The 22,879-nt window shown below is 45.6% G+C and overlaps 1 protein-coding gene across 1 annotated transcript; it reads left to right on the top strand.

Moving 5' to 3' along the window:
• Positions 1–4,402: 4,402 nt before the first annotated feature.
• On the top strand, positions 4,403–22,388 carry ARL6IP5 (ARF like GTPase 6 interacting protein 5). Its single transcript, XM_081159227.1, has 3 exons — positions 4,403–5,048; positions 18,767–18,984; positions 21,452–22,388. Exons 1-3 carry the CDS (start codon positions 4,873–4,875, stop codon positions 21,622–21,624), a joined length of 567 nt encoding a protein of 188 aa, XP_081015353.1. The 5' UTR covers positions 4,403–4,872; the 3' UTR covers positions 21,625–22,388.
• The last annotated feature ends 491 nt before the right edge of the window (positions 22,389–22,879 follow it).

Here is a 22,879-nt window from a genome sequence, read left to right as displayed (position 1 = left end):
CAGGAAACACAAGCCTCTCTCCAAGTCACATGTCTTGATATCAACCCAGAAACCTCTTTTTCTTGGCCAGACTACTCCACAGATGAAAACTATTAAGGTTAAACCCTTGCCCCTAGCAATGCTACTTTTAGGAGACCTTTTGATTGCTGGCAGCGAGCATCACAGCTCCTTCAGATGGTAAAAACAAATAGGCACCTTAGAGATCACCTAGTCTAAACCCATCCATTACACAGGGTAAAAACCTGAGGCCCATGGACAGGATGCTGCTGTCCATGAAGAGGTTTGCAAAGGCATCTGGTCCTGCATCTTTGTGCCTTGGAACTAATATTCTGACTCACTGTGGTGGTATTTTGATAGATGACGCCAGGCCTTCTCCCCGCCCCCAGACTCGCTGATTGAAAGCAGCCAACTGCCCCTGCCAGTAATGAAAGTAACAGAGACATGCAACAGATTTATTTAATTTCAAACAGAATATGTCATATACTATTGGTCTATCCAATATTGTTTACATACAGACAGATAAATATTCAGAGTGGTCCTATCTAAAGTACAAGTATGGATATAAGAGCACCAGGAAGGCCTCTACAGTGAATCTGATCCCCACCCCCCCGCCCCCCCCCACCTCCCGCAAATGAATAGTGACAAAGAGCTGCAACTAATAGCATTTCAAACAGTGCCTGAAATAAAGTAAGGATTCCATATGTGTTCATTTCTTATTTAAAATAATTTTGTGAATGAAGGGGAGCAGAGTTTGCCACTCAAAAATATGGTTTTGGGGGGATATCGATTATTTTAAGCTAGCTTTTTTTTTTTTTTTTAAATAGATCTTTATTGATTTCGGAGAGAGGAAAGGAGGGGGAGAGAGAGAGACAGAAGCGTCAATGATGAGAGAGTCATTGATCGAGCCCGCAACCCGGGCATGTGCCCTGACTGGGAATCGAACCCCGATCGCCTGGATCCTAGGTTGATGCTCAACTGCTGAGCCACACCCGGCCGGGCTAAGCTAGCTATTTTTAAGAAATGAAAGACTCAGGATTATCCTTTGATCTTCCCTCTAACTGCCTAAAATAATTTAGAGAACCTGCTCCACGAAGAGCAATATCATCATAGATAACTGTATTTAACATGAACTAGTGTGATGGAGAGGAACCTAGCAAGGCCTGTTTGATCAAAGTCTTCTCTGTGTCCCATTGCTAAAGATGGCCCAGCAAACATGTGTTTACCAAACATGTGCTTTTCCATCTCTATGTGATTGCCTTTCTCCCTTTGAAGTTCCAAACCACCATGCTCCTTTTTCTCCTGAGCTCAGATGGCAAATAAGCCTCAATTGAGCCAGTGTTCTAATGAAACCCCTATATGTACATATGTAATTAAATTTGGTTATTTTTCTTCTGTTAATCGGTCTCACGTCAACTTTATTATTAGACCAGCCAGAAGAACTAAGACAATGGGCAGGGGGAGGAAAAAAATGACAAAGGCAGAAATGTGCAGTGAAAAATAAAAAGGCCCATCATCCAACTAGGGAGAGCAGCATAGCAAACATTTTGGGAGAGGAAGAAGGGGTTCATACTCTATACCACTATACCTGGCCTTTTCCCATTTCTTTTATTTTTATTTATTTATTTTATTATTATTTTTAAAACATGTTTTTATTGATTTTTTTAGAGTGAAAGGAAGGGACAGAGAGAGAGAGAAACATCGATGCGAGAGAGAAACAGCGATCGGTTGCCTCCCTCACACACACAACCTGGGGATGGAACCTGAAACCTGAGTATGTGCCCTGACCAGGAATCGAAGCGGGGAGCTTCTGGTGCATGGAATGATGCTCAACCAATTGAGCCACACTGGCCAGGACTCTTTTGTTATTTTTAAACCTCTTTAGAGGTTTAAACAAAAAAATAAAATTACACTGAACAAATAAATGTTTACTGGATGTTAATTACTTATGACCTATGAGTAATCACATTATTACTAACACACACTTGATGACTTATGGTCATGCGGCACTGACCAACTGAAAGGTAAAAGTTTTTGATCACAGCTCCTAAAGCTCACTGATCTCTCCAACAAATGTGGGCCCTACTGGGGCTCCTATTCTGGTCTTCACCAAGATCATTTATTCAGCTTGCCCACAGTGCTGCTTCTTGAAATTTGTAAACCCAGGGAATTGTTCCACACCCTCTGACTCTGTAACTCAGCATGAAGGCCTGGCACATCTCTAGACAGCACTCCTCTCACTGCTTGGTATTTAAGTCAGTGTTTCCACTGCATTGCAAGATCCTTGAAGGCAGGGCAAGGATGCATTCTTCTCAACTTTTTTGTCTCTCACAGTGCTTTCACAGAGTCTTGAAGAGACTCAAAATATCTTTTGACTTCACACTGAAAATTTTCAACCTTTTTTTCCTATCAAGTCTACCCAACTACAACTACAACAATAAAACTGCAACAAGATAGAGAAAAGTCAGTGGATGGTCATTATAAAAGCATAGAAAACAAATCAGGTTAAAGCACTATTAATATTATACCAAATGAATGATGGGCTGTGCTGTTATTAATAGCAATAACAGTAATATCTAACTGTGAGCAATTACCATACACTAAGTACTTCCCATCCACTCTTATTTGTCTTCAACTACGTGGCAGATGTGCTTATTATACCCCTTTACACATGAAGAAACTGAGGCTGAAGATTAAGTAATTTCTCAAAGTCACTAGCAAGAAATGGAGAAGCTAAGGCTCTAATTTTGCTCTGACTTTAAATCTTCCCATTTTTCTAGAATCAAGAAAATGTGAGTGCTCAGGAATGACAGGAGTTTTTTCTTAGGGTCATTGTAGGTTCCTTAACTGCCTTCTAAATCATCAAGGAAAATCAAGTTATATCTTCTAGACTTTACTTTAGGTATATTTTATTGTTTTCTGACTTTTTTGAAAATTGGTGGCCTGAGGAGAGTGAATTCAGTTTTAAAAACAGCACCATTTGCATGTTTAGAGACTCTGTTATCTTTACACACTAGCATCTTACAGTTTTCCCTACCACACTATGGAGTTAACTAAAATATTTTTTCTCATGCATTTGAGATAAAAGGAGATTTACTGTACCAACCAGCCCCCTAACTGGCGCGGGGGCGGGGGGGGGGGGCTCTTTGGAAGCCTTAGCAGGGAATTTACAACTAAATTGTTTGGGCTGGGATACAAACCTATGATATTGTCTATTAAAGTGATAGGGGGAAGGGCATGTAATAGGAACAGGACCACAGTTGTTTAACGATGATTCACCTTACTAACTATAGATAAGAGGTTTTCTTACAGACCCTGGGAAACTGGAGGGTGTGCTGCAAGGAGAAAAGCAGGGCTGTAAAAAGATAAGCGTCGCCTCTAAGCCTGAATGGGTCCATTACTCAGAAAAGTAAATACATTTTGAAAACAAACCTAGGACAGGGCACATTTTTTTTTTAAATGTTTTTATTGATTTCAGAGAGAGGAAGGGAGAGGGAGAGAGAGATAGAAACATCAAGGATGAGAGTCATTGATCGGCTGCCTTCTGCATGCCCCTTACTGGGGATCAAGCCAACAACCTGGGCATGTGCCCTGACTTGGAATGGAACCTCGACCTCCTGGTTCCTTGGTCAACGCTCAATCACTGATCTAAGCCAGCCAGGACATGCTTTGATTTGGTTGCTGTGCCTGGACTCTGACCCCCTCCAGGAGTTGGCCTCAGGAACGCTGACCATTCTCTGTTCCCAGGAACGGGCTGAGCTCAGTTTTAACATCATAGAAAATTAACTACCTTGTTATTGGACTTCAGGATCCTGGAAGGGGACACACAGAGCATGGGCCCTGTAGCCCTCATCCTGCCTGGCCCCCCCTTGTACACAGCTTCTGTTCCTTATGTCTATATAATCAGCCAGCTGGTAGGAGAGGTTAGAGCCAAATTTCCAGGAGGACGTGCTGCTCTCCCCATACTGCCAGGATTGCTGGAATAAACTCATACAGGATTAACCCGTCTCTGCTTAATTTGACTCAAGTAGTGACAGGCGGCCTCAGACCTGTTGTGTCCAGTATCAAAGACACCGTGTCCCCTTAGTGAAGGTCGTCCCCCAAATTAGGATGAAACTAAGAAAGGTCTTTTTGAGTGGAATCCACGTTCTGCCCAGAAAATACAGGGTGCAGAACAATTAGTTCACAGCTGACAAACTGTTTGCTTTCAAATGTAAACAACATGCCCAAATCAGGGCTGGAGTGACCAGAGTGCCCCCTTTATCAGAATGGCACAGTCGTTGAATAATTTTGCCCGGAGAGAATAGGCCTGGAGAACAAAGAAGAGAGAAGGAACAAGCCAACCCCTCCCTTCCACGCCTTCTCTTTCCAATGTGATTTCACTCATAGTGACTCATGCTGAAACAGAAAACTCGAGAACTACACTCGGGTGTGCAGACGTCAGTAAGGACCCAGTTCGTGCTCCAGCAACACTACAGCTGCCTTCCATTCCATTGCACCTAAGTTGGCATCTGAACAGCTGCAAAATTTCCCCCCAGAGTCCAGCACGCTTTCCTAGGTTAAACACTCTCTCGGGTGTCTGAGAGGAGGCTGTGTTTGGCCTTCCCGGGAAGGCGCTGTGCCCCCGGCCGCGGCCTCTCCTTTCGCACGCCGCCCCGGCTCTGCCGCACGGTGCCAGGGCGCCCGCCGCCGGCCGCGCAGCGCCACCCAGGAAGTGGGGGAGAAAACGCCCTCCCGCTTCCGACTCCGTCCGTTCCGCTCCGCCAACCGCAGAGCCGGCGCCGCGGCCGCTGTCACCGCTCGCCGCCCAGCTGGTCGGTTGCCGCCGCCGCCGCCTCCAGATTCCAGAGGCGAAGCCGGAGGCCGAGACCAGCCATGGACGTGAACATCGCCCCGCTCCGGGCCTGGGACGATTTCTTCCCGGGCTCCGACCGCTTCGCCCGGCCGGACTTCAGGGACATTTCCAAATGGAACAACCGCGTGGTGAGCAACCTGCTCTACTACCAGACCAACTACCTGGTGGTGGCTGCCATGATGATTTCCGTTGTGGGGTAAGTGGGCCCCGGCGGGCAGCGGCGGGGCCGCGCGGGGGCTGGGGCCGGCCCGGGCGGAACAGTGCCTGCCCCGCTCCCTAGGGTCTTGCTGGGGTGACGTCGGAGGGCCCGGTCTTTTAAGAAGAGGGAGGGAAGCGGCGTGGCCCTGGCCTGGGGCTGGACCCGCGTGGGCGCGGGCTGGGGGCGCGCGGTCGGGGCTCGGCCGCGGGTGCTCGGGGCCGCGGCGCCGCGGGGCCGGGCCGCCCCCCATCCCGGAGCCGCCCTCGGTTCTCGGCGGGGCGGGCGGGCTGGTCGCCGCCCCTCCTCGCCTCAGCCGCAGGTCCGGGTCTGGCGCCTGCTCAAGCCTGAGCCTAAAATAGCCGGCGCCCCGCGCCTCCCGCGCGCCCGCAGCGCCCCGCGCCTCGCCCCCGCCCCCGGGTGCTGCTCCGGCGCTCGCGGGGCGGGCGCTGGGTCCTGCGCTCGGCCTCCTCCGGCCCCCGGGCTTGACCGGGACTCGCTCGCCCGCGGGGCTGCGGCTGACGCTGCGGGTCGGGCTGGACCGGGAGGGCGGGCGGGGGGCGGGGAGGGCGGCCGCGCGGCTCCCGGCGCGGGGCGCGGAGCTGGGCCGGGGCGCGGGCGGGGCGCCGCGGGGGCCGAGCCGCGGGGGCGCCGAGCGGAGGCCCGGGCACGGGGCCCTCGCGGCTGCTGGAGGGCCGCGCCGAGGTGCAGCCCGCTGGGGGCCCGCCGCCCGCGCCCCTCCCGCCCCCCGGAGGCCGACTTCCTGGGACGCGGCGACCGAAGTAGTAAAGCAAAGAAGTAGTAAATAGGACGTGTCTGTTTTCATCTCTTCTTCCTTTTTGTGAGGAGGCGAGGCGTTTGGTCTGGTGATCTAGTTATGGGGTTTTTTGTTTGTTTGTTTTTAGATAACCTCGCAAACTTAGATATGGGGCCGGGCTTGACACGGACAAGCAGAGGTGTGTCCCCCCCCCCTCCCCGAGAGACCAGCGCGCGCCCCGTGCGCCGCTTTGTGCACCAGCCAGGGGTCGGGTCGGTCCGCAGTGGGGTGAACGCGAGGCAGGCAGGGATGTTTCTCTCTCTCTCTGTAAAAATCCATAAACGTCCTCAGGTGAGGTTTAAAAAAATTTAAAGAACGACACCAAAAAGCAAAAACAAAACATTGCTTTTCAAAGAGACGTTCTGTGCAGACGAGACACGGGCTCTTCCTTCCCGACGTTTACTTTCCGCTTCGAATGGGAGACGTTGGCTGGCAGTGCAATTTTTGAGGGTAAAAGTGAAAAGTAGCCATGTTTATTTTTTATTATACTTATTTTTTAAAACTTAGAAAAGATGCAGGCCAGTAGTAAGCTGTTCTGAAAACTGTACAAAATGGGAGATTTCCTTTGTGGTCCAATAAAAACTTAGCGTATGACCTTGAACTGTTTTCTGTGTGTCTACAAACACACACAGCCTATAGTTTTCCCCACAAATTGCCCTTTTCTTTCCTTATAATCTAACAATAAAAAAGCAATTTACCTGCGTGCCCTCGTACACCCCAACGAGGTGAGATGTTCCTGTTCCTGCACTATTAAATTTGAGGCTCAGAGAGGCTAAGCGACTGCTCGAAGTCCCACCCCCAAAGTTTCCCTTAACTACTCTGCCATCTTCCTGTGACTCATGAGGTTTAGAATGATAGTCTTACAGCTGGAAGAAACCTAATATCTTCAGGGTAAGGGAGCTAAGTTGATTCTAGAACATTTCTCCTTCTGCCCAGAGCTCCCCTCTTGATGGAGCCAGTAGCTGGGTGGGGTCAGGGCCGTGCTGGAGGCTGTTGCTCTGGATCCTCTTCTGGCCTCTGGTTCTCTTGGTATCTTGGCAGAGGTCTATGAAAATGGGGCCTGGTGCTTCCTGGGGAAGGGACTCTGTTCCTGCGAGTTCAAGGGTTGCATCCCCTACTGGTGAGCAGCGGCCTCCAGGGCACTGCAGGAGGGCTCGGGCCTCGCTCGCTCGGAAGGCTCCTGTTGAAGCCACTTGCATGACAGAGGGCCTGCCCTTGGATTTCGAAGGAAGGGCACAGGAGGACCAGGAGGGTACCGTCTAGCTCCAAAAGCACGGGGAAGGGCTGCCGAGACCAAGATGGATACCATCTAGCTCCAAAAGCATGGGGAAGGGCTGCCGAGACCGAGATGGATACCATCTAGCTCCAAAAGCATGGGGAAGGGCTGCTGAGACCGAGATGGAGCTTCAAAGGCATGAGGGCCTGATCTGGCAGGGCCTGGTAGCCATGTTTACAGGTTTGGTCTTCATCCTAAAAGCATGGTTTACCAGACATATGGCTTCCACTCAGGAGGCCTCCCGTGACTCTTAGGTCAACTCTGAGTAAGTCTCTTAGCTGGTAGCCCTTCTTGAAGACAGTTGCCATCCCTTCTGAGTCTTCAAGTGGAATAAGGCAGTGGTGAAGAGTTTAGGCACCAGAGACAGATTAAGTAAATTCTGAATCCCAACTCCTAGTTGGTAGCCATGGGACCCTGGGCAGGTCATTTGAACCACCCTGTGCCTCAGCATGCTCATTTGTGAAATGAGACTAATTGTAGTACCTGCCTCACAGGGATTCTGTGAGGATTATCCGAGTTAATATAGGCAAGTCTAGAACAGTTTCTGGCTCCGAGGTTTTGCTCCACGAATGTTACTTCTTAATTTTTATCATTGTGGGTGTTATCACAGAGATTGCTGAGAAATATAGACAGCACCTTTATCTCAGCAGCTCTGTCCATCCAAACCCCAGTGCCCGTCTGACTCACCTCCTCCTGCTTCTCCTACGAGACTCAACTTTGGTACCATTCTGTAAGGGAACATTCTCCCTTGTCCCTTACTCCTCTGTGAGTTGGGTCCCTCACCTGTGCCTGTATCTTTCCTGGTACTTACCCCCAGGCTTTTAGTTGCCTCCACTCTCGGACTGTAGACTTCTTGAGGCCAGAGACTGTGGGTTTTGTTTGTGATTATTATTTTTGTCTTGTAATTACCTTTACTTTTATTCTCTGTATACCTGAGACCTACTATATAGCAGATGCTTAGTTGGTGAGTGCATGGAGTAAGTAAATGAAAGTAAGGCCTCAACGTGATCACAGGGTCACTTTTAACCTACTTAACGGAACAGATTATTTTGAAGCGCATGGCGGCATGCCAGTATGTAACAACATGCCCCTGACTGACTCATTGCTGACAACACTTGCTACATATTGGTTAGGATTACTATAGTGTAAAAGTTCAATTTTTAAAAAGGTTATCATTCAGAGTAATTCATGCTGCCCTTCTAGTCTTTTGATGAAATACTCTCCAGCAGGGTTTCTCAGTCTCAGTGCTATTGAGATTTGACTCCTGTAGTTTTCTGTTGTGGGGCTGTCCTTTGTCTCGTAGGGTGCTGAGCAGTATCCCTGCTCTCTACTCACTGAATGTCGGTAGCACCCTCCCCTTAAGTTGTGACAATCAGATCTGTCTCCAGATATTGCCAAATGTCCCCTGGGGAACAAACTCCCCCCTGATTGAGAACCTCTACTGTACTGCCAAGAAAATCATGATGATTCTTCAACATCATTACTAAAGGCAAGTTGCTTTATAGTAAGTTACAAAAGAGTTCTTGGCAATTACATTGGAAAGCAGTTTGACTTTAGCTCCTAATTTAAGAATGGAGTGGATTTTATTTTTAGTTTGTACAGAATTTTGGCATTTGCTTTTGTTAGCTTTCTGTTTAAAAATTCACTTGCTGCACGGTCGGGCGTGGCTCAGCAGTTGAGTGTCGACCTAAGATCCAGGTGATTAGGATTCAATTCCCTGGCAGGGCATATGCCCGGGTTGTGGGCTCGATCCCTAGTCGGGGGCGTGCAGGAGGCAGCTGATCAATGACTCTCATCATTGATGTTTCTCTCTCTCTCTCTCTCTCCCTCTTCTTTCCTCTCCCTGACATCAATAAAGATATATTTAAAAAAAAAAAAAAATTCACTTGCTCTTGACTTCTGTTATAAAATAGGAATTAAATGACTTAATTAAAATAAAGCTCATCAAGTCCTCGCAGATGACAACGGAAATGTTAGGTGTTGTTGTAGTAGATCCTAGGTTACAGGCATAGTGAAAATTCTCACAACTTGTTTATTCTCTTAGGTAGAAGTATTAGATGGATACATTCTAGTGGTTTAGTCATAATTGCAACTTGTGTTTCTTATAAAACATTGCTTCCCTTGAAGACTTGAGTTTCCTTTTGAGATTCAGGTATCACTTCAGAAGAGATTGAATGACTTAAAGGAATGACATGAATCACAAGCTGGGGAATGTGTATTTTGCTGAAGATGACTTTGCGTTCTTTAAATCCAGAGAGGAAAGGTGCCTAAGATGGCAGAGGACATGACTTACCTTCTCCATCCTTGTCATGAGACAACTCTGTACTAGGTATTCTTTTTACCTCATCTACAGCCATAGAAGTCTGTGCCTCTATTTTTAAACTGAAAAGCAAAGGCAACATCTAGCAGCACTTGCAACTGAAGTACTAAGCATGTGATACATTCTAGTGTGGACAGGAATTTCTGCGTGCTTAATAGAATGCCAGAAGCTTCCAGCTGGAGAAACCTACCAGGGAACAGCATCTTTCACTCTGGGAGCTTATTAAAACGTAGAGTCTCAGGCCCCAAGACCTATTGGGTCAAAATCTGCATTCTAACAGGACTCTCAGATGACTCACAGGCACATGAAAATTTAAGAAGTATAAGTTGGTCTGGTCCAAAAGAAACACAGAATATTTAAATAACTATACCTATATGCCCAGGTGTCACCTTCAGAGATTCCAAATACATAGTCCTTGGCTAGGTCCAGGCATCCATAGTTTTATCTTAACTCCCCAAATTATTCTGATACACACCCCCAAGCTGAAGTTGAGAGGTACTGATCCCATCCCACTCCCCATCTTCACAAATATAAATGCCTGAGATCATGTGGCTAATTGGAACCAAAGCTGCTATTAGCAGCTTCTTTTATTGATATAAAGTGAAATACTTTTCCCATTTAATCATATTGCAAATATTCTAAAGCTCTTAGTTAACCAATTTCTCCTGAACAGTTAGTTGATTCTTACAACATCTATATTATTTGCAAGTCCTATTTTAAAAAATGTTTTTATTGATTTTTAGAGAGGACGGGAGAGGGAGAGAGAAACTTTGACCATTTGCCTCCTGCATGCCTCCTACTGGGGATCCAGCCCACAGCCTGGGCATGTGCCCCCACCGGGAATCAAACCTGCATCCTCTTGGGGCATGGGACCACGCTCAACCAGTTGAGCCACCCGGCCGGGGGCTATGGGTAAATCTTGTTCTCAACAATTCCTCCTGCTAGCAGAACCGTATTTTCTGGCGTGGCATCAGAAGCACCGACCACACACAGACTTTTGGACACATTGACGCCTCCACTGCATCTCCAGTCAGAAAGGCACATTAGTGCTCAGTTGTGTACATCCACGCTGTCCCTTTAAGAAAGCACAATATAGCTGCTAAATGAAAAAGCCCATTATTCTCGTAGAAAGTATCTCATCACCTTGTGACCTGTTACCAGAGGGTGGAAACTAGAGTTACCCCTTTATGCTTTCAGTTGTTTCAGGTGCAGAAGACTTCATGGAAGGCTGGTTGTTCTGTTTGAAAAGAGCAATGCTGTAATTTTTTCCAAATGCATGTAGTCCCATTCAGTGATCTAGGACCTAAGCACCTGGCAGTAGAAATGCTTCGGTTACTCGTACCTTTTAACGCCACAAGAATGAAAAACCAAGCTTCCAGTTGGTAGTGGAAGAAAACAGTGAGAGAACCCTGGGGTGCCCTGGGTTGGAAGGTATTAAAACATTTGCATATGAAACATTTGCAGTCTATTCATGCTAAAACCTAGTGGAAATGTTTTTGAAGATTAATCAGCTTCCACACCAATTCTAGGACATCACTCTTGTGCTGCTTCGTTCTTACTCCACAAAGTGTACGAAGCACTTACCCACTGCGCAGATACGCTGCCAGGAGGTGCGGTGGCGAGTGAGGCTGGTGGTTCCTTCCCTCACTGTGTTTAGAGTCTAGAGGAGCCGAGGGGCAATGCTGAACTAATCTCCGTACAAGTACAGGTACAGCAGGCATTCAGAGCACACACCTACCGAAGCACACGTTGCTTTCGGTCTGACTTACTTTATCTCCCCTATATGTTATGATTCTAAATTCACAAAGTCAGGCGTTTAGGGTGGGCAAGGCATTTAGGGTGTGGACCGGGGAAAGGGTTATTAACTTTTACCCATCCTTTTCCTTCCACTCAGTTCAGGAAATACTTACTGAGCACTCACTTTGTGCCAGACCTGGTAAGCCCTGAGGATGCTGGCAGGAATACAAGTCCACCCAGCCCTCCAAAGCCTCCCAGAACTCCTCTCTTGCTGCTCTCCCAGACCCCTGCGTCTGCTCCAGAGGCAGAGCCCTGACAGGCCCGCTCACCTTCCCCGGTGGATTACCTGTTCCTTCTGATCACAGATTTTTAAGGAGTCTATATACAATACAATTTTGACCTCAAATAATTTGCAAAATTTATCATCTAATAAGGATTATCTTTCGTTAAATCATCTGACACTATTTATGCAACCTTGTTCTTGACCTCTCCACACACCTTTTTTTAATGTTCCCTGCCACTGTCGGCAGGGCTGGTAATTTCTATTCCCTTTACTTCCATAAGAATTTACAGTGGTTCTGGGAAAGTGCAAAATAAGCGAGCATGTGTTGGATTTCTTAGAGGGCAAAAGCTCTCACTTATTAGAGGCTGAGAGCTCTGTACAGGAAATCCAATTCTAAAAGATAAACTAGACTATCCATTTAACACCAAATTGAGCAGCACTATTGGGAATTTCTGAGTATTCCTCTTTTGGACAAATGAATTCTACCCTTTAGCACTCAGCCTCAGAATATTTACCCATAACATTGCCCCGTCTCTTGCAGTGAGTGTGGCGTCTGGGTTCAGGGAACACCCTCATGCCCCCATCCTAAACGGCACCTGCGGGCGCCCCTCCCTTCTGCAGGCATCGACACCGGTGTAAGATTTCCCTGCCCTCCACGCAAGAAGCATACGCCTGGACCCACCTGGAAGCTCATCTGGAGTGGAAACCTGGGGCTCTGATTCTCCTGATCCTACCACTAATCTGCTTCTGTCCTCAGGGCAGCTTCCCCACGTCTCAGAGGAACGAAAGGGAAAGCAGAAATTGTGTTAGTGGGCGTTAAAGAGACCGGAAGCTGCTTAAAGAAGGGAATTGAAGTGTCACTAGGCTCTTAGCATTTGGCCAACCCCAGGCTTCTCTCCACTTCTGTGTGAGAACTAATTTATTTAATTTAATTTATTCTACTAAAATCCCATACCTAGGTTTCGGTTTCAGTCCCCTGTCCGGGCTCGTACATGAGGAGGCAGTGGATCGATATTTCTCTCTCACATGGAGTTTCTGTCTCTCTGTCTCTTTCTCTCCTTCCTCTTCCCCTTTCTCTAAAAAAATTAATGAGCATATCCTTGGGTGAGGATTGAAAAAAAATATACATCTGCCTGAGCCCCACTCATTAAAAAAAAGAAAGAAACCAACCTTACCACAGAGGACTGTTCGGTTACCTGAGGTATCGGAGAGCAGGCCTGCAGGGGGCATGGAGCGCCCTCTGCCCCAGCCTGCATTAGTGACAAAACTTAGGCACCTCACTGATCAGACTGTGATAAATATTGCTGACATTTGCTTGGGAGTTTACATGATTTTTCTTAATTTTGCTTTTTTATTTGTTTCTTTCATCACTGCTCTGTGAAGGCACAAAGACGGGGACTATTTCTCCAGTAATATTTAGTGTCCAATGAGAATAATAGTGATTTCTCCAAGATAAATCCCACATCAATTAATTTGTGGCCTTAGAAAGTTGCTGGGCTTATTTAAATAACATGAAAATATGCTAGATTCTTAGCTTTTTCTTTCTTTCAACCAGTATTTGTTGAATACTTGTTCTGTGCTAGGTGCTAGGGAGAAAATGTCAGTCCCTGTCCTCATGGAGCTTCGTCTATAGTGGGAGACAGTCATCCAGTGCTCATTCAGATAGATGTAAAACTGCCAGGGTCAGTACTGTGAACAGGAGCATATGGCACTCTGACCTGGTCAGGGACTGAGAAAAAGCCGACCAAGCTGAGATGTGAAGGGGTAGGAGGGACGCAGGTAGAGAACAGCTTGTGCACGGCCTGGGATGGCTCCAGGCAGGGGGAGTTCTAGAGATGGTCAGAAGCCCCAGCGGGTGGAGTGCGGAAACAGGAGGAGGTCTGCGAGAGGGGTGCAGAGCCGCTGCTGGCCGTGGGGCTCCCTCCTATGTGAACAGTACCCCAACGTGTTGCTAGCCAATGCAGCCTAAGCCATACTGTGGGCTTGGCCAGTAAAGTGTGGCCTGCACGCCAGGCCCCTCTTCCTGCCCCAGCCAGGGCCTCTTGTCCAGGTACAAACTCCTCAACTGTGTCAGAGGCCTTGGCCACGGCCACGGCCATGTAGGCAGGCAGCGCCAGCTCTGCAGGGCTGGCAGATGGGTAAACAGCCCCGTGTTTATTCTGGAAGCAGTGAGAAGCAAGAAAATGGAGGGGTGGGTTCATATTTGCCATGATCCTCTGGAACTGAAAAAGCATGAGCAGCTTAGAGAAGTTTGCTGTGAGTAAATTGTTCCCCCTTTCTGGGTGAGTCAGGTTGCCCAGGAACCGAACTGCAAAAATAGCCTTTTGGGTTAGGACATTGTGATTCAGTGTAAAACCTGCTTCTACTGCTCAGGAAAAATGTCCCTGCTTTGGCTCTGACGTGGCAGCTGGCAAGAAGTGGCCATGCGCCCTTGAGCTGATGGGAGATCCTCCAAGTCAGTCAACTTTTGTTGCCAACTCTGCAGCTGGTGGCCTTGGGACAAATTTATTAATTTGTCTGTTCCTTAGCTGGCTTTTATGTAGAATGAGGTGCGTTTTCAAGGTCCCCCGGCTCTCAAACGCTGCGATTGGCCAAGATTTTTTTCCCTTTAGCAGCTGTGCTGGAACTGTGGCTGCAGTCAGCGGAATCACGCTGTGGGCTTAAGGCTGCCACACCTGCTAATGCCGCCTTCCTTCAGAGGGAAACGAGAACGCTGGGGACCTCCCACAATGATCCTGAGCTGCTTTGCCCAACTAGGCGGATGGGGTTTCTTAGAGTGGTGGGGCTGCAGGAGAGATTTCTGAGGCTGGCTAGTGGTTAACAACACAGAGTGACTTATATCGTGAGTTGCTGTCGCAGTTACATCAACTGGCACCTTTTCTCTCCCCTGGATCTCTTTGAATACATTTCTTCATTTTTCTCGGCCTCAGTTTATTCATCTGTGTAATGGGACCAAACTGATTCCTCTTTGAAGACTGTTGCGGGCTCCTGTGGTGGGGTTCTAAACCTTTTACAGCCATCAGTTATTCCGCTAGAATTTTTAACTATTACATTTATTTATTTATTTGCTCTTAAATGGGTGAAATGGGATATATATGTCTGTAGGTATATGTTTTTATTTTTATCCCACAATAGAAAAACATGCTTAATGTTTTCTTTATTTTTTATTTAAGTATAATTAGTATACAATACTATATTGCTTATATTAGTTTCAGGTATACAGTATAGTGATTTGACATTTTTATACCTTACAGTGTGATCACCCCACTAATTCTAGTGATCACCTGTCACCCTGTAAGCTTGTAACAATATTTTTTAATACATTCCCTTTCCCCTTTTCACCCATCCCCTCCTTCTGGTAACCATTGCTTTGGTCTCTGTTTCTCTGAGTCTGATTTTAATTTGTTTTTGACTTGTGAAACTAGGTTCTCTTCCCACCAAGGACAGAAAATCCATGTTCTCTTTCTCCCTCTCTGCTGTTCTCTCCTTCTCTCTCCCTCTCCCCCTGTGGCTGGTGTGTGCATTTATTTGCTCGGAGTGCAGGTAGGTGCCAGGGCACTGGTGTGGTATGCATTTCACCATTTCTTAGGATGGAACTGCCTGTAATCCGAATGAAGAAGGAAATCATTTCTGCTCTGAGTAACTTTGTTCATTTTTTCCAGCTTAGAAGCATGGTTACTTTCTAATTATAGATTGTGGCTGGGCATGTTGTAAACTCAAACCAGTTCTATCTCTTTGCTCTGTTCTTTTCCCTTGGACATGAGCAACAGGAACAGGTGGAGAGCAAATCTGGAATTGCTTGAGTCAGACCTGGATTTTTCATTGTTCTTTGTCCTTGGCTTTATTTAGACATTCAGCCCAGATATCTACATTACTTGTCCAGAGGAAAATAGAAAAGGCTTGGCATGCATTTTATGACATACTCACTTCATGAATTATTATTTTAATAGGTATTCTAGAAAGAACTGAGTAGGAGATCTTTGACACTTTGCTGCCAAACAGTTGTCTCTGATTTACAATTTATGCAAAGAACCTCCTGAAACTTGAACCCTCCACTGTAGTTCTTTGTATTAATGTTGGTCTTTTCTTTTCTTTATAGCTCAGAAATATTTGGTGAGTTATATATAGGTCAACGTCAACACTATGTAAAAGGGTTTGTTTCTTCCAGGTACCTTTTCTCACTTTCCATTTGTTCATTTTTAAATATCGACTTTTTAATATTCAAGTAATACTTGGCTATTGAGAAAAACATGAAAATAGAAATAAGCAAATGGAAATAAACTACCCATGATCCTACTACCCAGTAGAACTACTGTAGTCTTTAGTGTAATTTCTCTCAGATTCCTTTTGGTGTTGGGAATGAGATTTATTAATCTGCAAGTCTTTGGGCCTCTCCCCACCACCTGCTAAGGAGGATTTTGTTTTTGCCCTAAGTCTTCCCTTCCTAAGGCCTATAGGGAGATTTTTGCTTTTCTCAAACCAGTTACTGGGTTAAATCAGGAGGTAGGGTAAAACCCACATAAAATTTAAAAAAGAAAAGAAAAAGGTACAGAGAGACTAACTAGACCCAGATAATAAAGAACTGGGGAGGAGGGCACGCAGACTAGCACACGGGTGGTTGCTGGGCAGGCTTGGGGCAGGGATCAGGGTTAGGGGAGGAGCGGCTTCACTGGTCAGGTGAGTGGAAACTGTTAACCCTAAAGATGGGCTGTTGTATGGGCTGTGCGCACTTGGGCGTGCAGCTGGGGAACAGCTGCTTTTATATTTTTTTTAATCCTCACCCGAGGATATTTTTTCCATTTCTTTTTAGAGAGAATGGAAGAGGGGAGAGAGAGGGAGAGAGACAGACAGACATTGATGTGAGAGACACAGCGATTGGTCACCTCCCACACAAGCCCCGACCAGACCGGGGATGGAGCCTGCAACTGCGTATGTGCCCTTGACCGGAATCCAGCCCAGGACCCCCAGTTCACAGGCCGATCTCTAACCTCTGAGCCAAGCCAGCTAGGGCTATATTTTCTTTTTATATGTTCATATTATTTCTGATCACAAAATAGCATACTAGTTGCAAAAATTTCTACTTCTGAGTCATATAACAGATAAATCTACCTGAGAGAATGTGTTTCGGTTGATTTTACCCACACAATATATTATTAATGTCTTCCATGTTGTTAATTATACTTCAACTTTTAAAAAATTGCTGTATATACCATCTAGTAAATTCTTGGCCCTATAGGTTATTTCTAAAAGTTTTAAATCATAAATACCACTCATGTGGATATTGTTACAACTCAATCTTTGCATTTTTATTTATTTCCTTAGATTCTATTCTAGGGAGGGGATTTATTGCCTTGAAGGGTATAAATCTTTGCAAGAGTTTTGAATGAAATGAGCAATTTATTATTGTAGAGTTTAATTTTAAATTATGTACTAGTACTCTTACTACTGTTTAATTCTATGCCTTTTAATAGAAAATTTTAACTTCAAAGCATTTTGACATTGATTATATTCCTGATTTTACCCATTAATATATGCAATACTTTCACTCCTATTTGAAACTATTTGAAATAGCTTTTGTGTTTTAAGAGGTAGAATCAGAGCTAAAATTTAAAGGGATTTCTTGGTTATCCTACATATGAATTCCAGCATGAGTATGAATCCTTCCTCTGGCTGCTTCAGAGGTAGTAAGCTGTTGGCCTCACCTCCCATTGTCCTGCCCTCCCGGGTCCCTCACAGTCCCTCAGGGTGACATTCAGAGCATGATGAAAACACGCTGACCCTCTGTCCTTCCCAAGTAAAATGCTTGTTAGCCTCTCATGAGGGTGAAATGTTGGTAATTTGTGGACTAGCCGACAACAACTGTCTTGTTAAGGGTTTTTATACACAGTGGGTTGGGGTGGAGGTGAGGGTACAGTGCCCAGGCATTTTTGCTTGTGAAATGCTTGGTCTAAATTTCTTTTCCATAATGTGTTCCCCCATTATCAATAGTAGTATAACCTTTGACTCCTGTAGCAGTGAGTCTGCAAGCTCTGTATTTGGAAATCCCAGTTGATAACCCACCTCCCAATGATGCTCTGAGCCTTGTTAAAGAATATAATGGACTCTCTGTGCCAAGCATCATAAACTCAGATGCCATCCTGGCTAGGCTGGTTATGTAAGAGAGTGATGCAGGCAGTTATTAGGAAAGCAGTGAGTAGTGTCAGCTCACTGGGGGCCTCTGTCATAGATGCCATAGGTAGTGGTGGAGATGGGGCATAATGGAGATGATTTGTTCTATCTGAACAGGAAGGCAGCATCAGTTCTTGTGATGTGGGAAAATAGGCCTAGTGTTGTTAGATTTTCTTGTTTCTGGGAGAAGCAAGAAATACCAAGTTTTATGGATTCTTTAAACCCCTTGGGATTTGAGTAAAAGTTTTTTAAAACACTGTACATTTCAAACACAAATTTGACTGTAGACTAGATCTGGCCTATGGAGGCCATTAAGTGACCTCTGTGTTCCATTCGCCTATCATGGCCATTTCTATGAGGATGTAAGTAAGCCCTTAGGGCTCAGAAAATACAATATAATGTGCACCAGAGCCCAGGATGAATGAAGCTAAACACAGCCCCTCCAAACAATGGGGTCACCTAGATTTGACAAGTCTTTAAAATTGTGGGCCTCTAATGAGATGAACTGACAAGCTTGGTGGGTGTCAAACTGCCTAGGCGTGAGTCTTTGCTCCACCATTTTCTTGCCTCTGCACCTCTTTCTTCTTCTGAGAAATGAATGAGTGGTATCTGCTTTATCAGGTTCTAAGGATTAGATGAGGCAATTTGGATAAAATGCTTAGTAAATACTCACACTTGTTTTGACTCCTCCCTTCCTCATCTTCCTCTTCCTACTGCTGCTACTGTTTTTTTTAAAACTTACCTTTATTGTTGAAAATGTTACAAATGTCCCTCTTTTTCCCTGTTGACCCCCTCCACCCTGCACCCCTTCCCCCAGGCCTTCACCACGCTATTGTCTGTGTCCATGGGTTATGCATATAAAAATATAAGTTCTTTGGTTAATCTCTCCCCTCCCACCTCCCATCCCTGCTTTCCCTCTGAGATGTGTCAGTCTGATCCATGCTTCTATGTGACTGAATCTGTTCTGTTCATCAGATTATTATGTTCTTTAGATTGCACATATAAGTGAGATCATGTGATACTTGTCTTTCTCTGCCTGGCTTATTTCACTTAGCATAATATTCTCCAGGTCCATCCGTTCTGTTGACCCAGCCTCCTTCTTTTCCTCCTGTTCCAGGTTCCTGAGCCCCTTCAACATGATCCTTGGTGGAATCGTGGTGGTGCTGGTGTTCACGGGATTTGTGTGGGCAGCCCACAATAAAGACATACTCCGCCGGATGAAGAAGCAGTACCCCACAACCTTCGTCATGGTGGTCATGGTGGCCAGCTACTTCCTCATATCCATGTTCGGTGGGGTCATGGTCTTCGTGTTTGGCATCACTTTTCCTTTGTTGTGTAAGTGAACCTGAACTGACTTTTCTTACATCATAAAAAATGTAGGAGCCATTGTTCAGTGGGAATTACATAACCTGTTTCTCATGTGTGTTGGCGCGTCTGCGAAATTATCAGAATTTCCTGAAATAGCAGATCAAGGCCTGTAGTACATTAATTCTACAAATATATATTGGGTACCTGCTCAATGCCAGACATTCTTCTGGGGACAGAGCAGTAATCAAAAGAAATACAACTCCCCAGTCACAGGACAGGACAGGACAGGACAGGACAAGGGGCCTGGATGCACTGGGCTCCAGGTGTGTCTGAGAGTGGATCTGCGCCCAGTCTTTACCTGCGAGTCACATGGTCCTGACTCAGGAATGAATGCATTTCATTTGAAAGTAAACTACTTACTCTCTACTACTCAGATCATTTTTGGGGTCAAATTTTTATAAGTCTATAGAAAAAATTGGTACAGAATATAGATACCAAGTCCTTCGATTCAGATGAGAACTAGATATGTTGTAAGTTTTACATGCTTTTTTTTTTTAACTGAAATTCCAAACACATGAAGCCTGAAACAGAGAATAGATAAAATTTAGTCTCATCAGCAGAAACCTGATTAAATGTCTAGTGTATTAAGTGACAGGAACATCCCTTTAACTTTTAATAGCATTTCACATGTGCATTGTTCCATTAAGTAAAATCAGTTGATGTTGTGTTAGATTAAGCCCAGAATATTTATAGTTGAATCCCACACAGAATTGGACAAAATATTTGAATAAGTAAATTCAGACTTTTTGAAATATCCTTCAAGTTTTCCTTATGTGCTAGAGGCTTAGTTAGTATTTCAGTGACTCTGCTTATACTCACAGCTTGTTAACTTTAGTACCTTTTCACCTCAGAGCCAGTGTAACGAAAGGGATCATAGGTAGGGAGTCAAGGGTCTCGATTTCTATTTCTAGACTAGCCTGCTGGAAACCATCCATATGATTTGGACCAGGTCTACTATATGGGCTGCAATTCACACATCTATAAACTACAGAAAATTTGACAAGATCAGTGATCCCCAAACTTTGATGATTGTGAGAATCACCCTGGACGCATTTATAAAATATTTCCTACCCATATTTCTTGGAGAGTGGAAGGGAGAGAGAAAGAGAGAGACAGAAACATCAATGATGAGAGAGTCATTGATCGGCTGACTCCTGCACACCCCCAACTGGGGATCACGCCCGCAACCCAGGCATGTGCCCTGACTGGGAATTGAACTGCCATCTGCTAGATTCTAGGTCGATGCTCAACTGCTGAGCCATGCCCCACTGAGCTTTCTTGGAGATCTTCATTCTATGGGTTGACAGTGGTGCCCACAGAACCTGTACTTTAGAAATTGCCTCATGGTTTTAGTGGCCACTCTAGCATGGGAGCCTCCAGATAGAATGCACATTAGTGTCTCTCAAAACGCGTGTCCAAGATTACCTGTATCAGCATCATCCAGAGAGAATGTGAAATTTTACATTCTGGGATCCCACCCGTCTTAACAGTCTGAATTTTGGGAGGTGGAGACTGGGAATTGGTCTGTTTCGCAGGCTACTGAGGTGATTTGTACGTACCTGGAAGTTTGAGCATCACTGCTGTGGATCACGTAGGTGCCTGTTTAAAATAGATTCTGGGCCCCTTCCTAATTTAAGGTTCTGGTCTAGGAGAGGGGCCAGGAAATCTGTTTTTTTGGTAAACAAACTTGGGCAATTCTCAGTGATGAAGCAAATTTGGGGAACATGAGGATACATTAAATCTGGAAAACTGTCACCCTGGCCGGTGTGGCTGAGGTAGTTGACCACCATCCTGGGCTCTGAAAGGTGCTGGTTCGACTCCCAGTCAGGGCATATGCCTGGGTTGAGGGCTTGATCCTTGTTAGGGGCGTGTAGGAGGCAGCTGATTCATGTTATGCTCTCATATCAATGTTCTTCTCTTCTCCCTTCCTCTCTAAAAAGCAATAAGTTATTTTTTAAAAATCTATTAAACTTAGTTTTTATCTAAAAATCTATATCCAACACTTTGGAAAGCTGCCTGTTGGGTGGACTTCACCATGTGCTCCCTGGTAATCCCGGAGCTGAGCATGGGGCCCTTTCTGGAAACCTGTGTAGGTGGGTTTTCTGTGGTTGGAACGTGTTTACTGCTTGAATGTTGGCCTTTTGGTAGTGGCTGGAAGGTGGCGGAACCCTGTGGGTGGGACGAGTGGCTGCCAGGCCCACATCCTTCCTGCGGGAGAGAACCCTTTTCTTCATACAGAACGGTTCACGTGTGATTGCCGAAGAGCCTGCTTGAGTAAGGCTGTAGGCAGTCTGCGCAGCCCTGCGAGGGTTTGGACAGGTTAGGGAAGCAGGTGCACTCCGCCAATGGAGGCTGGCTGGGGAGGGGAGGGGAAGGAAAGGGAGGGTGAACTGGGTGGGAGGCAGGTTGCTAACCAAGTCTCACCTCTCCACAGTGATGTTCATCCACGCCTCGCTCAGGCTGAGGAACCTCAAGAACAAGCTGGAGAACAAAATGGAGGGAATCGGTCTGAAGAGGACACCCATGGGCATTGTCCTGGATGCCCTGGAGCAGCAAGAAGAAAACCTTGGCAAACTCACTGACTATATCAGTAAAGTGAAAGAGTAGACCCACTGACCTGGGGAGAGCGCTGCAGCAGAAAGCGAGTGGCAGCCTGCATCGCCCAGACCCACATTCTGTTTGTGTTTTTGAAATCGGAGGGACATGCCACCCAGCAGTTGATGGCCGGTGCATGTGTAGGCCAAACTGTTAACACCTCTGATGTTACAGGGACAGGGCCTCAGGGACTGAAAGAAACCCCCTCCTACTATGCCTGAACCTTCAGCTCTGTTTATGAAACCTGATAGGAAATGGAGCACACTTATGTCCTTAGGGGAATAAAAGAAAATATAAGAATCATGGATTGTACAGCAACAGTACTGTTACCTTGTGGGGAAAAAGTGATTGTCGTGCCACAGCAACAAGGAAATGGAGAGACTCTTCGAGTAGATAATGCCATACGTTAGCCTGTTTAATCCCCTGGCATCCTCTAAATATATTCCCCAGGATTATATGTGGGCTATAGATTAGTTTAGTTTTTACTGTTCTTTAAAATGAAAGATGATCTCTATCACTTTGCCTCCTGTTTGACATGCAGAGGAAACTGGATAAACCAGTTGTTTATATTTTGTTTACAAATATAAAGATAGCTGTTTAGGGGAATATTTTGTCAGATTTTTGTAATTTTTGAAATGCTAGTCATATGTTTTTACTAGCAGGTGTTTGCTGCAAACTGAATGTCATCTTCCTCGGGAGCTTACCGCTGTGTACCCTGTATTATTCTTTAGAGTCTTCTTTAAAAAAATAATAAAACAAGTTATGTTTATATTGCACATTTTTTGTTGTCATGATAACAAATAGGTGTCCAAGATAATGTCTCCTATAGTTTTTCATTTTTAGTTTTAAAATGAATGTGCATTTCTTAGGGGCACAGAGAGGACAACAGTAATTGATTGACATCTGAAAAGCATCTTTAGATGACCAAGCAAAAATACTTTTAAAAATGGGAATGAGAAAGATGGTGGCAGATTGAATGGGAGCTACACTGACACTCTCCTGGGACCAAACTGGAATTACAACTAAAATTTAGAAAAACTACCCTGAATAATCAACTGCAACTGAAGACTAGCTAGAGAGCACCCTCATGACCAAGAAGGAAAAGTGGAGACCACATAGAGACTGGTAGGAAATGTGGAGGCACAAGAGGACTGGCTGGGCTCCCACAGGCAGCAGCTGAAGGTCTGGAGAGATATCTCAGCTGTGGGGGGGTTCCCACTGAGAACTCTTGAGCCTAAACCCTAGGCTGGGCTTCCCAGCTAAGAGA

This window comes from Miniopterus schreibersii, assembly GCF_964146895.1.
Source record: "Miniopterus schreibersii genome assembly, chromosome: 15".
NCBI classification, from domain to species: Eukaryota; Metazoa; Chordata; class Mammalia; order Chiroptera; family Miniopteridae; genus Miniopterus; species Miniopterus schreibersii.
Note: the sequence above shows the minus strand (reverse complement) of the source record. Positions and strands in the feature narration are given on the sequence as shown.